The sequence below is a fragment of the Prionailurus bengalensis genome, chromosome B1 (assembly GCF_016509475.1).
Source record: "Prionailurus bengalensis isolate Pbe53 chromosome B1, Fcat_Pben_1.1_paternal_pri, whole genome shotgun sequence".
NCBI lineage: Eukaryota > Metazoa > Chordata > Mammalia > Carnivora > Felidae > Prionailurus > Prionailurus bengalensis.
In genome coordinates, this window is record NC_057344.1 from 84,898,515 (window position 1) to 84,913,045 (window position 14,531).

The following is a 14,531-nucleotide window of genomic DNA, read 5'->3' on the forward strand; positions in this document are numbered from 1 at the left end:
GGTTGATAGGGGGTGGGGGAGTGGGTTAAAGGTGTTATGGGCATTAAGGAAGGTACTTGTTGGGATGAGCACTGGGTGTCATATATAAAAGATAAATCACTGGGTTCTATTCCTGAAGCCAAGACTATACCATAAGCTAACTAACTTGAGGAAAAACAAAACAAAAGAAAAAAATGAAAAACAAACAAAAACACCATAAGTGAACTAGGTGAAAGAAATGGTGATAAGACAAAAATATTTCATTTTAGTCATAGTTTTATTAAAAAAGACCTTGCAAATTTCAGACAGCATACTGCAAAAATATACAAACAATTACTTTATGTCAGATAATGCTGGCTCTAACGAACCAGCAAATTTTTTATTATACATGCGTGGCAAAAAAAAAAAAAAAAAAAAAGTGAAAATAAAATACCTGCACTTGGGAAAGCATAGAATACAAACATCATTACAACCATTAGTTTCCTATACACGATTCTACCTATCTACCTCAGTGGAGCTTTATTATTGTCACTCCCACCTAAGATTTACTGACGCATATTACCTGCCAGGTACATGCACTTTTTGTCTTTTATAACAGGTGCTTTATATATCAATTACAGAGTAAAACACCGGTTTCACACCTATTTCTTCCTTTCTCATTGGTAGTTAATTCTTCCTCCTTGTGCTACACCTAATGGAGAAGTGAAGGCTGGTGGTCAGTGGTCCTTTGCTGGCTGGAACATACGGTTTCCCTGCCCCAGGGGTGCTCAGCCCCACAGCTTGTGCAATTTGACTATTGCCCTTGAACGAATGTCCCCTATTTTCTTACAGGAGGTAAACATCAATGCAATTTCGAAGGATAAAGTATATACACAATTTTATTCAATACTTTATATTATGCTACAAATATGTACAATTTCAATAATAAATTAAGAATAAATGAACGAAATAAGTACGAAGACAGTTCATAGACACCATGTTGCTCAATGACATTTTTCTGCCTTCATTTCTAAGGCAGAAAAGGTTCTTGTGATCCAAGATTCCAGATTGTCCTCTTGTTAAAAAAATTGGGGCAGCATGCATGAAATGAGGAGTTTCACAGCCTCTAAGCTGCAGGAAGATGTTTGCTAACAGTAGAAATGCTGAAGGGGATCAATCACAATCAAGAAGAGTTGATAAACATTTGTACAATATGTACAAAACTCTGCAGAAATTCTTTAATGTTCTTTTCCTCCAGTTCCTCACATTCTTTGCATCCTGTTTCAGTTATATTCTAGTGAATAAGAAGAAAGGATTAGATTGCAAAGACTACTATATCCCTTTCCTGGGAATATCACATCATTTGAACCATACAGTGAGGTCTTGAGACATAAAAACTTTGGCACATTAATGTCATATTTGGAAAAACCACTAGAAAAAACTGGGAGATCTGGTTTAGGCTTATTTTTCCTATAATGGGTTAAGGACATTGGAGACATAAGCCATGTCTATCAGACCATGGACTTCCTGTTTAGAGCCCTTCAGTAGTTTCTGATCGTCTACCCCATAAAGACTATGCCTCCCTTGCATGGGACACAGGCCCTCCTTGAGGGGTTCCTCACCTGTTTCTTTCACCTGTCCCCACCACCTCCAATGACATGCCCTAAGTACAATGAGCTCGTGCCCTTACCCCCACATACACATCATGCTATTAGATGCCCCACTGCCTTTGTTCTTCTCTCTGCATATTCCACACTTGCTATTTTAGCTACCACTACTCAGGCTGAGATTACTCAGGTCCTATCTCCATTAGGAAGGCATTCCTAAACCTAGGAGTTCCCCAGGTTGGGCTAAATGTTCCATCTTTACATTCTCAGAACTCTCCCTCATATATCAATCATATCATATCATATCATATCATATCATATCATATCATATATTGATATTAGGGAGTTTTTTTATTTTTATACCAATAGTCTCTAGGCTTTTCTAAGAGCACAAGGCCATATATTTTTGTTTCCCTAGCCTTTAGCATAAGGCCTAGCACATAGCATTCTCCCAGTCATTGCTGGTTGAACTAAACTATGTAGGTGAATACCACAAGTTGTAATTCAAACACCATTTCATGGATAACTAGAATATTCCAAATGTAGTAATCATAAATAAACTACTTAGAGATCATCCAAACCAGGAAAGCTGTACCAGCAAAAATCAAAATGAGATTTTATGTCCATTAAGCACTTGAAATTCAGATTCACCAACATTTATCAAGCACATACTCTATGCCAGGGACTGTCATATTCTATGTAGCGCTGTCCTATTTGAAAATAATCATGTCAGATAGCAAGGCAGAGATGTTACACGATGCATCTCAGTTGACATAACCAGTGAAATGCTCTGCATCCAGCTCTTCTGACTGCAGTCTTGCCAGCTCCTTCTGCTACACGTGCTACACATACCAGGCCATGATGACGGTGACTGTGAACATGCACATTGAATATTCTACCAATAACAGAGAGGTAACCTATCACAAGAGTATTTTAAACATCAGTATAGGCATTTCATAAATATATTAAGTGTCTAGAATATGCCCGGCATTGTTCTGGGAGCTGGGATACAGCTCTAAAACACACACACACATATACACAGACACACAGAAATACCTGCCCCTTAGACACTGACATTCTAGTAGGGAAAAGCAGACAAGTAAGTAAAATGTCAGATAGGGGGGCGTGCAGAGAAGGGGACAGGGTGTGGGGGTGGATTGCAACTGTGAAGAGGTGACATCACTGAGAAGGAGACATTTAAGCAAAGACCTTAAAGCAACCTGGCATTTTTAGAGCAGTTCAGGGTGTCCAGCCCTACTCGCTCAGAGGGTCTTGGCACATTCAGTTTCCTCGGCCTGTTAAACATACTTCCCCAGATAGGAGGCTCATTCCCTCATGTCTTTCCAAATGTCAGCTTAGCAGGTAAACCTTTAAAATAGAACCCCAGCCCTCTTACCTGCCTTCTTTTTGGCCACTGATTTAATAAATAACTGAGTCATTATTCATTTCCTTTTGCTTGCTTTATTTATGATTTACGTTTTACTTATGTCCCTTAAGAGCAGAGACCATGTGTGTTTTTGCACGTCTGTTATCCTGAAGGCCTACAACGAGGCCCCAAAAGTATATGTTAAATTCATGAATTATTGTTATGCCTTCTTTGTTTGTAAAACTTCCTTCTATCCACTCTGCTTTGGCCACTCGTGTTTTGCCATGAAAACCATCATTCTTTTACTTCAGGGCCTTTGCCCAGCTCACCCTCAGGCCTGCTGTGGGAGTCCCTCGCATTTTCTCTCCTAGAACCATACTTCTCGTGGTGCATGGCAAGGCCCAAATTCTACTTGAATTTTTAATATTTTTATTAGTATCTTCTTGTGGCATTTGTCCTTCCAGTGGATAAGAAGACCTCCCCTGAAGCAAAGCCGCTTGCGTATGAATCCGGCTCCCCATTTTACCAGCTGTGTGGACTGGAGGGAGTGATTCAAGCCCTTGGTGCTCCGATTTCTTCAACCTTAAAACAGAAACAAGGAGGGGCACCTGGGCAGCTCATTTGGTTAAGAGTCTGACTCTTGATCTCGGCTCAGGTCGTGATCTCACAGTTCATGAGTTTAAGCCCCACATCGGGCTCTGTGCTGGCCATGTGGAGCCTGCTTGGGATTCTGTCTCTCCCTCTTTCTCCCCCTTCCCCTCGTGCATTCTCTCTCTCTCAAAATAAATAAATAAACTTAAAAAAAAAAAAACAGAAACAAGGGTAACTCACAGATTTATTTTGAGGATGTAATGAATCACCGTTTAAGCCTCAAAGAACAGTGTCTGGCATAGAGTAATTACTGAATAAATGTGAATTGCTATTATTGATGCTAAACACTTAACCATGTAATTAGACCGATGTCTATCCACTGCACCTGGTGATAAACACCTTGGGGCCAACGACCTCACTGGTTCATCACTGTCACTCTAGCACAAAAGGGCCTGGAATCACGCAGTAAATGTTTGTTGAATGAATACACTGATAGACCACTTTAAGATTTTGGACACACTACTGATGGTGCCAGTTCTGAAGGTCACTCCGCTGGCATTAACTCCCTCTCCCGAGTGCCTCTTCGGACAATCTGCTTGTTCATTACATCCGGCTAATGACTTCTCCCAACCAAGACATAAACATCCAATATAGCTCTGTATGACTATTGGGTAACTCACCCTGTTAGAAGATAAACCGCTGTTTGCTAGGATAATAATGTTTTCTACTGTTTGATGAATGGTCTCATTTTTGGACTCAAGCGAAATAACATGTAACTCCAGGAGAAAGCACTTCATCGCTGTTACTTTGCAATTGGGCTAAAAAAAAGAGTTACAAAGAATCACTTTGAAAAAAATTATCTTTCCATTATGCACTTTTACATAGGTGCAATTTTGATTTTTTTAAAAAGTTAATCCAAATATTTTATAAAGAAACACAAAACCCCTAAGAAGTTTTACACAGGAGGCAATTTTTCGCTTTGTTTTGTTTTTAAATCAAAACCAAAACAAACGGACAATAAAACAATCTAAAAAGATGGTAATAGTATACAGAAGAAAGAACACAAAGCTAGAAAACATGGAAATAACAGGCCACTTTTTCTCAATGAGAGCATTTCCTCCTTGTAAAAGGGTAGTAATACCAGCCTGAGACTCTCAAAACATTAGCATAGATAGTCTGCTAAAAGAATTTTTAGAATCAGACTGTACTGTTAATATCTGAAACAGTGACAGCTGCTGGCCATGCTAGTTCCATAAGTCCCAGAGCTCCAGGGGCAGAAGAAATCCCAAGAAATTTATTAGAAAAATCAGGGTAGGAGTACTGCCCATTCACGGGCTGGCCACATCAGAAAGGTACCTTTCAGATACCACAAAAATATGTTTCCCACAATAGTGACTTTAACAAAATCCCCAACTTAAAAGAAAAGAAGCATTAATGATCATCTGGGGATGTGACCATGGATTGTCTGACTTTAGGTTCTCACTGCCTTGTACAGTGCCTGGGATCCTACAGGCACTTCTAGAATGCTTACTGAATGGATGAAGGGAGGAGGGAACATACCCACATGCCTGGCATTGGCCATCTTCCTTATCTCCCACAGCAGCCGCTCAGGATTGCAAGGGTAAATACCATCCCCACAGATAGATAGGTAGGTAGGTAGGTAGATAAAATAATAAATAAAACTGAGGCTCATAAATGTTTAGTGACTTCTTAGGCAACGCACCTAGGAAGTGGCTGAATCAGAGTTTACATCTAAATTTCAACCTCAGCTTCTTTCTATAAGCCATGAGTTACAAGGTTATCTTCTTGCAAAAAAAAGCAATCTCAGGATGCTGAGTTTGGGTGGTTACCTGACTGCTCTCTACTTTGAAAGAAAAATGGAAAACATACTAAAGCCTAAGGAGGAAGACAATGTCTATGTGTAGCACCGCTATCCAAGGGGTTGATGAATATCTGGTTTTTCTAGCTTGTGGTGAAGCCCTCTTCCCAAAACTGAAAAAGCCTTCACAGGTGCAAATTCTTCCATTTCAGAGAAGTTCTAATTGAGCAATCACAGAGAGTGGACTCACTGTTCTCCTCGCACACAACATAGAGCTCGTTTTCCGTGAGGTGAAGAAGTTGGGGATTTGTTTCTTGTTTTTTAGTAGCCAACCCAGAGGGGAAGAACAGCAACATAGCTAAAATTATACATGCCTTAGGCAATGTCAGTGTATTAATGAAACAAGTTCAAGATCATTTTTTAATTCTGATAGGTTTTATGAGTTGTGTTTATTTCTTTTCTCACATCGAGAGTAATTGGCCAGAATTCTTTTCTGACAATTGTAGAGATTCATGCAAAATGTGGAACATGAGTGCATTTAAGCAATTTGTAGAAAATATAATTAAGTGTGGAAATACACTCCAGGACTGGAAACAAGAGCTATGGCGGACAGCTTTAAATTGAATCCATTAACCTGATTTTTGCACTTAATTGCATCATGATCTAATTGCATCATAAAATATGTAATATATTTTGTTTGACATTGATGGAAAAGGCTGTTTTATATTTTGATTTGGTACCATTAGGAAAACAGCATCTATGTAAGCTCTTTGTCCCCAAGTCCCACAACCTCAACAATTACTTACAAAATGCATTGATGGCATGTTGTCAGAACACAACAAAAGTTAGACTTGAAAACTATACATTCTTCAGTAAGTTTATGAAAATATGCTTCTTCAACTTTTGAAAACTGGAAAATATAACAATTTTCAAAAAAAATAAACTCTACTCACATGAACATCACTTTCAGTATATAAAGTGGCATCGATATGTAAGGACTGAAAGGAAACAAAATTAGATAATATGAAAAATTATGACCTGCTTTAGATATAGTGAAAACAACTTACTGAACATTTTAAACTTTTTAAATTACATTTTTTAAATTTTGAGATAATTTCAGTTTCATATGCAATTGTAAGAGAAAATGTAGAGAGATCCCACAAACCCTTCACCATTCCTCAGTGGGAATATTCTGAATGCCATAGTACAATACCATAACCAGGAAACTGACACTCATACGATCCACCCACCTTGTTGAGATTTCACCAGTTCCATGTGCACTGATGTGGCTATGTAGTTCTACTCAGTTTTACCAGATGTGTAAATTCATGTAACCACCTCCACAGTTAAGGCACAGAACAGTTCCATCACCATTAAAATCCTCCTCCCACACTTTCATAGCCCAAACCACCTTTCTCCCTACACATTCCACCCCCCACTTTCTAATCCCTGGCACCCACTTCTCTCTTCTCCATTCCTGTATCACTTCAAGAATGTTATGTAAGTGGAATCATATAGTACATAACCTTTTGAGACTGGCTTTTTGAAAAACTTAATAGACTATTCTTTGAGCAGTTGTAGGTTTCTGAGAAGAAAGTACAGAAACTTCCCAAACTTCCTTGTCCCCCTGCACAGTTTCTTCTATTATTAGTATCTTGCATTAGCGTGGTACATCTATTACAATTGATGAACCGATACTGATACATCTGTAACAAAAGTTCGTAGATTACATTGGGATTCACTCTTAGTGTTGTATATTCTATGAATTTTAACCAATATATAATGACATGTATCCACCATTACAGTATCACACAAAATAGTTTTATTATAAAAATCACCTGTGCTCCGTCTATTCATCTCTCCCTTTCCTCTAACACCTGGAAACCACTGATGTTTTTACTATATCCATATGACATTCTTATCCATTGGATACATTCTGCATCCATTGGATATTCTTATCCATTGGACATTCTTATCAAATGGATACATTCTGTATCCATTCTTGCAGAATGTCATAGAGTTGGAACCACATGTAGCCTTTTTAGATTGGCTTTTTTCACTCAGTGATATGTTTTTAAGGTTTCTCCATGTCTTTTCATGTCCAGAAGCTCATTTCTTTTTATTGCTGAATAATATTCTACTGTATGGATGTACCTCTGTTAGCTTATTCAGACTGGCTTTTTTTCCACACAGCATAATACTTTAGAGAGCCATCCAACTTGTTGTATCAGTAATTTTTCCTTTTATTTGCTCAGTATTATTCCATGATTAATGTACCACAGTTCATTCATCTGTTCAAGGGCATTTGGGCTGTTTTCAGTTTTTAGCTATTATAGATAAAGGGCTACGAACGTACATGTGCCTGTTTTCCTGTGGAGGTAAGTTTTCATTTCTCTGATATAAATGTTCAAGAGTGCAACTGTTGGATCACATGGCAAATGTGTTTTATATTGGTGGCAAATTTGTTTTATAAAAAACACCCAAACTATTTTAGAGTAGCTATAAAATTTTACATTCTCATCAGACATATGTGTGATCCAGTTTCTCCACATCCTTGCCAGCATTTAGCATTATTACTTTTAATTTAAATATTCTTACAAGAGGATAGTGATATGTCATTGTCGTTTTAATCTGCAACCTCTAAATAATATGCAGCAATTTATGGGTACTTTCTTCCAGAACAAAGTCTTGGAGTGATTTATAATTTCTTCCTTTCTAATCTGCCACGTTTAGGTCTTGTTCTTGCCTTGCCAATTTACCTAAAGTTCCAACACTGTTTTGAATAAGAGTAGTGAGAGGTGACATATTTGCCTTGTTTCTAATCTCAGCAGAAAAACATTCAGTCTTTACCCATTATGTATGATGTTAGCTCTAAGTTTTTTGTACATGCTTGGTATCAAGTTGAAAAAGTTACTTCTCTATTTCTGGTTTGCTGAGAAATTTTACTAGGAATAGGTATATTTTAAAATGCTATTTCTCCATCAATTGATCTAATCATATGATAGTCTACTTTAGCCTGTTGATAACGTGGATTACATTGACTGATTTCCCAATATTAAGCAGGTCTTGCATATCTGGAAACGATCCCTTTGGTCATGGTGTGTAATTTTTTTTAATACACTGGTGGATTTTATTTGCTAATATTTTATTGAGAATTTTGCATCTAAGTCATTAGAAGTATTTTCTGCTTTCTCTTTTGGTACTGTCTTTGTCTGGTTTTAGCATCTGGGTAATACTTGCCTCCTAATATGAGTTAGAAGATGTTCTTCTATTTTTGGAAGTTATTGTAAAATTGGTGTTAATTCTTCTTTAAGTGTTTGGTAGAACACTCCAGTGAAACCAGCTGGGCGTAGGGATTCGTTTGGGGGAGTTCTTTTTGGCAAATTCAGTGTCTTTAATAGTTATAGTAGTTTGAGGATTGTTTATTTCATCTTTGTTAAATTTTGGTAGTTTGTGTTTTTGAGGAATTGGTCCATTTCTTCCAAATTGTCAAATTTAGAGAATAAAGTTGTTTATAGTTTTTCTTTATTATCCTTTTAATGTCTGCAGATTCTGTAGTGATAGTCTCTAATTTCAGTCCTGATATTAATAGTTTATATCATCCCTCTTTTAATCTTTGTCAGTCCTGCTGGAAGTTTATCAATTTTACTGATTTTTTCCCCTAATAATGAGCATCATGTTTCATCAAGTTTCTCTATTGTTTTCCTGATTTCAATTTCATTATTTTCTGCCCTTATATTTACTTTTTCTTTCCTTCTGCTTGTGTTAGGTTTATTTTGCTCTTCTCTCTCCAGTTTTTTGAGGTGGGAACTTGGATAGTTGATCCAAGATCTTTCCTTTTTCCTAATATAATCACTTAGCTTTACAAATTTCCCTCTCAGTAATGCTTTACCTGAATCCTACAGATCTTGATATGTTGTATTTTCATTTTCATTCAGTTCTATGTACTTTTTTTATATCCTTTGAGACTTAATCTTTGACCTATAGAATACTTAGAAGTATTATTAATTTTCAAGCGTTTGGAGACTTTCCTGCTATATTTATATAATTGACTTCTACTTTATTCCACTGTGGTCAGAGAACATACTCTGCATGATTGCAATTCTGATGAATTTGTTAAAGTTTGTTTTATGGCCCGTGACATGTTTAGTCTTGGTGACTCGTCCCTGAAAAAAATACTAATTCCCTGTTGGTGGGTGAAAGGTTTCATCTATTGTTGGCTGACTGTGTTGTCCAGTTTTTCTATATCCTTTTTGATTCTCTGTCCAGTGATTCATTTGTTACTTAGGAAGTGGTAAAGTCCTGCACTATAATTGTGAATGTGCTTTTTCTCCTTTCAGTTTGATTCGTTTTTGCTTCTTGCCTTGTCAGGCTCTGTCATTGGGTGTGTACACATTTAAGATCACATTGTCCTGGTGGATTGATCTCTTACCATTTTGAAATGTACCTCTTGATTCTAGTATTTTTACTTGCTGTGAAGTCTACTTTATCTGATATTAATATAACTACTTCTGATTTTTAAAAATTACTGTGTGCATGTGCATCAGCTTCCTAAAGCTATTGTAATTAAGTATCAAAATGAGGGCTTAAAACAAAAATAATTTATTCTCTTACAGCTTTGGAAGCTAAGGGTACAAAATCAAGATGTCAGGAGGGCCATGCTCCCTCCAAAGGTTCTAGAACAATCCTGGTTTACCTCTCCCAAGTCTCTAGTGGCTCCTGGCAATCTTGGGCCTCTTGTGGCTTATAGCTGCATCATTCTGGCCTTCTTTGGCTTGTAGCTGCCTCCAATTTCACATGGCCTTCTTCCCTGTGAGTCTCTCTATGTTCTGACCTCTTCTTGTAAGGACAGCTAGACATTGGAGTTAAGGCCCAACCCACCCCAGTATGACTTCATCTTAACTAATTATATTTGCAAAGACCCTATGTCCAAATAAGTTCACCTTCTGAGTTTCCCAGTAGACATGACTTTTTTATGGGGGGGGGGGGGGGGAGGGCACTATTCAAACCATTATAATATGGTATATTTTTTTCTCTTTTCAATTTCAACCTACTTATGCCACTGTGTTTGAAGTATTATTATTTAATTTCCAATTGTAGACAGCAAAATAGCAAAATGTGGTTGGTGCTTTGTTATCAATTTGGCCAATCTCCCTCCTTTACTGTATTCTGTTTCTCCTCCCTTTTGAGATGCTAATGATAGGAATGTTGAACTTTTTATTATCCCAAAGATCCCTGAGGCTTTTTTCCCCTACAGTCTGTTTTCTATTACTCTATCTTCAAGTTCACTGCCTTTCCTCTGTCACAATCATCCCGCTCATGAGTTTCTCCAGTTTGTTTTGTATTTCAGTTATTGTACTTTTCAGTTCTGTCATTTTCATTTGGTTCCTTTTACATATTGTATTTCTTTGCTAAGACTTCATTTTATCCAGTTGTTTTCAAGGGTATGTGTAATTGCTTGGTACATTTTTATGATGGCTGCTTTAAAATCCTTGTCAAATAATTCTAACATCTAAACCATCTCCATTTCAAAGTCTATTTCAGAGACTTTTCTCATTCCAGTTGTGTTTTTCCTGCTTCTTGGCACAATGAGTGACTTTCAGCTGCATTCTGATATTTTAGCTTTATGTTAGGAGACCCTGGTTCCATCTAAACCTTCTATTGTAGCATACAGCCACCCTGTTTGGGTTGAGGCTCTGACTTACATATATTTGCTGTGGTTCCCATGATGATTTAGTTTTCAGAATCTTTGCGGTGCTAACTTGAAATGCTCGGTTCACCAGATGCCCCTGGGATGCCCACTGGCCCCTGCTGTATCACCCAAGGGGTGGAGGACAATTCTCTTAGCCAATTATCAGTGGGACTCCTGTTTTCCTCCCCCTGCTAGTTCTGCCAGGCCAGCTGGTGTCTCTAGGTGAGAGACGGGTTCTCTGGCCACAGGACAGAGAGCTCTTCCCTGGGCCAGGCCATCCCCCCTGCAAGTGCCTCCAGGCTGCCAGGTTTCTTTGGTAGGAGAAGGGAGTCTTTGGCCTGTGGTGATAGAGAGCTCTTCATAGTGGGCCACTTATAAATTGAGTTTTAAAGATAATTACGATCCGAAAATTGTTAAGTAAAAGCATTGAAGGTTTTACCAGGCTCATGAATTTCTACAAAAATATTGCTTCAAGTGAGATTTCATTAAGACTGACAGCGAAACACAGGGAGAGGCATACTCCACAGCAATCATACCAGATAGCTTATGGAAAAATGAGTACTCACTTGAATAAGCTTGTCAATTATTTTCAAATCACTTATTACATCCTGCCAGTTTGCCTCTGTTTTAGGAAGACCTGCACTGATACAGCTGAAAGCAAAACCAAAGAGCAAAACATTTTGAATAAGCATAATACTGGCTTGATGAATACATAGGCAAAAGAGCAATCAAGATTTTCTTATTCTGATCAGTGAAAAGATAAGTGTTATCCTTGCCTTTGTGCATTCAACAGCTTTGTAGACGAATATAAGCGCAGAATATACAGTACAACCCCTTAACACTTTAGATTAATTTAAGGGCTGACCAACTGGGATTGGAGAAAAACCTAATTTGGAAGGATAACTATAAATAACCTGGTGCAATTTATCACAATGGAAAACACACAGCACGTAATGTGTGGTAGTGCTCAGTAAATGTTTTTGAATAAACTGCTGATATTCTTTAAGTAGAAGATCCATCAGACTTTTAAGTCTATTAAATAGGTGCAATTCTTTACATATATATATTTTTAATGTTTTTTTAACATTTATTTATTTTTGAGACAGAGAGACAGAGCATGAACAGGGGAGGGTCACAGAGAGAGGGAGACACAAAATCTGAAGCAGGCTCCAGGCTCTGAGTTGTCAGCACAGAGCCCAATGCGGGGCTAGAAATCACGGACTGTGAGATCATGACCTGAGCCGAAGTTGGACGCTTAACTGACTGAGCCACACAGGCGCCCCTATATATTTTTTAATGTTTATTTATTACTGACAGAGAGAGACATAGGGCACGAGTGTAGGGAGGGGCAGAGAAAGAGAGAGACACAGAATCTGAAATAGGCTCCAGGCTCTGAACTATCAGCACAGAGCCTGACACTGGGCTTAAACTCACAAACCACCAGATCATGACCTGAGCCCAAGTCACACGTTTAATGAACTGAGCCACCCAGGTGCCCCAGGAGTGATTCTCAAAATAAGCAATAATCACTTTCATGGAATGACTTTGATAATAAATATTCTTTACTATAGATTCAACATGCACCTTGCACATTGCTCATGTTACGACTATGCTTGCCCTAGCTTCCTTCATAAATATTACAGACTTGAGCCAAATCTAGTCTTGAATGATCATATACTTACTCATTTTGGTAACACTGAAATTTAACATCAGGACAAAAGACTTATCATACACTGACCAAGTGACTGTGGAATGATTCTTCAAACTTCAGGAACCAATAGTTGCTTCCTGATGGATCTTGTACAGAAGCAAGATAGCCAATACTAATTTTTCCTGTGAGCAAAGATGCACTACACACATCCACAGCTCCCCACACCAGGAGGGCATCAGTAAGGGAAAGTGAGCTGGGAGTCATACTACATAACTACAGGTTGGGTACTTTGGGCCAACTGTGTACACAGTGTTAGCTGCATCTAAGAAAGAAGAAGAAAGTTAATAAAGCACAGAAATGTCTGAATGTTTATGAAGAGGAAAAGCAAAAGGCCTAAATAAAGAAATGTTTCCAATTGAGGGAGGATAAGGTTCAAAGGACAGGAGACTTCAGTGCCAGGGATAGATAACAGAGTAACACGAACAAGCCCTCAGTATCTATTTTTTATGCTGTGAAAATCATGTAAGATGTGAATAAGGAATGTACTTCCAAGTTTAGGTAAATGTTAAGAGATCCAGTTTATTGGAAGGGTATAACACTTAGCTGGGATATTAGCAGAATGTAGAAATGTTCAAGTGGGTGTTAACCAAACTTCCTCTGAGTGTTCATAATCTGCCCTCTATTGTTCCCAAATACTTAGAGCCTAAGGATTTAAGCAAACTGGACATAAACCAATTTAATAGAGAATATGCTGAGTAACAATGATCATGGCCATTAACATGATGATATTTAGGCTGAAAGATAAAATTACCTCAAAATGAAGACAGGAATGCAAGCTTCAGTTAAAAAATGGCTGTTCAGAAGTAAACACAAGTAGCACTGGATGGAAGTACTTCTCAAAAATGGTTTCTGAAAAACAGAATCATATGCAAAGCAGTTAAAACATGTTTAGTTAAAAAATGATATACATTTAAAATGATATTTTATCATGTTGTAGGTTCCAGGAGGTAAATTGATCAAAACTTCAGAATTAATGCTCTCTATTAGAATTAATGAAGCTAGAATTTATCTTTCTTCCTTTCTCCCTCCTGCCATCTCTGTCTCCTATGTGCAAAATTACTTGCTATATATTTTTCCAGATGCATTTCAATGATGATAATTTTAAGAAAATTCCCATATTACTAATCTATGTATATACTAACATTACTACTTACTTTGTTTCTATTATCCTTATTCTCCTCATATTTTTTTTTCCTTTTTAATAATTCAACAGATATTTTTGTTTGTTTGTTTGTTCTTAATTCTCTATGGCATGTTCATTCTTTTTTCTTTGGATGTCATTGAAAATAGTTACAGACCCAACTAAAGATACTCTGTGCCATCCTAACAAGTGATACATAGTAATTTTTCTTGGTGATTTAGGGAAATATTCATCTTAGAACTTCTCAGAGTTTTGATATGTTTGCCTGCCTCTTTCACACTGTCAAAGCCTTTACAGTTTCAGAGAGCCCTTGAACCACTAAGAATCTGTTTCATTTAGTCTACACTGAAAGGATGAATAATACCTAGACCTTGCCATCAAAGACTACACTATTCATTGAGTAGATGAAAATTCAAAGAACAAAACAGGGTGAGAAAAGTGAAATGATACATTTACAATGGCACGAAGAGCCCATCAGGGTGTTAGTAGAGTTCAAATACCTATTCCACTTACTTTCAAAATAAGAATAGTCCACACATGAATAGACCCCTGGGACACAACAAGATCTTTGGAGAATTGTCATATAACTTATCATGAAGTATCTGAGATTCAAGTGATCCTTTTGAAAAGTCCATATACTATCTCT

At 37.5% G+C, this 14,531-nt stretch overlaps 1 protein-coding gene across 2 annotated transcripts in view; it reads right to left on the bottom strand.

Moving 5' to 3' along the window:
- Positions 1 to 237: 237 nt before the first annotated feature.
- IL15 (interleukin 15) overlaps positions 238 to 14,531 on the bottom strand; it is an 80,553-nt gene continuing 66,259 nt past the window's right edge. For both annotated transcript variants that reach the window (XM_043568221.1, XM_043568229.1), the window contains exons 3-7: positions 13,496 to 13,593; positions 11,600 to 11,684; positions 6,295 to 6,339; positions 4,203 to 4,340; positions 238 to 1,252 (exon numbers count right to left, since the gene is read on the bottom strand). In XM_043568221.1, the coding sequence (XP_043424156.1) occupies positions 1,142 to 1,252; positions 4,203 to 4,340; positions 6,295 to 6,339; positions 11,600 to 11,684; positions 13,496 to 13,593 (477 nt within the window). In that variant the 3' untranslated portion in view covers positions 238 to 1,141. The remainder of the gene's footprint in view (positions 1,253 to 4,202; positions 4,341 to 6,294; positions 6,340 to 11,599; positions 11,685 to 13,495; positions 13,594 to 14,531) is intronic.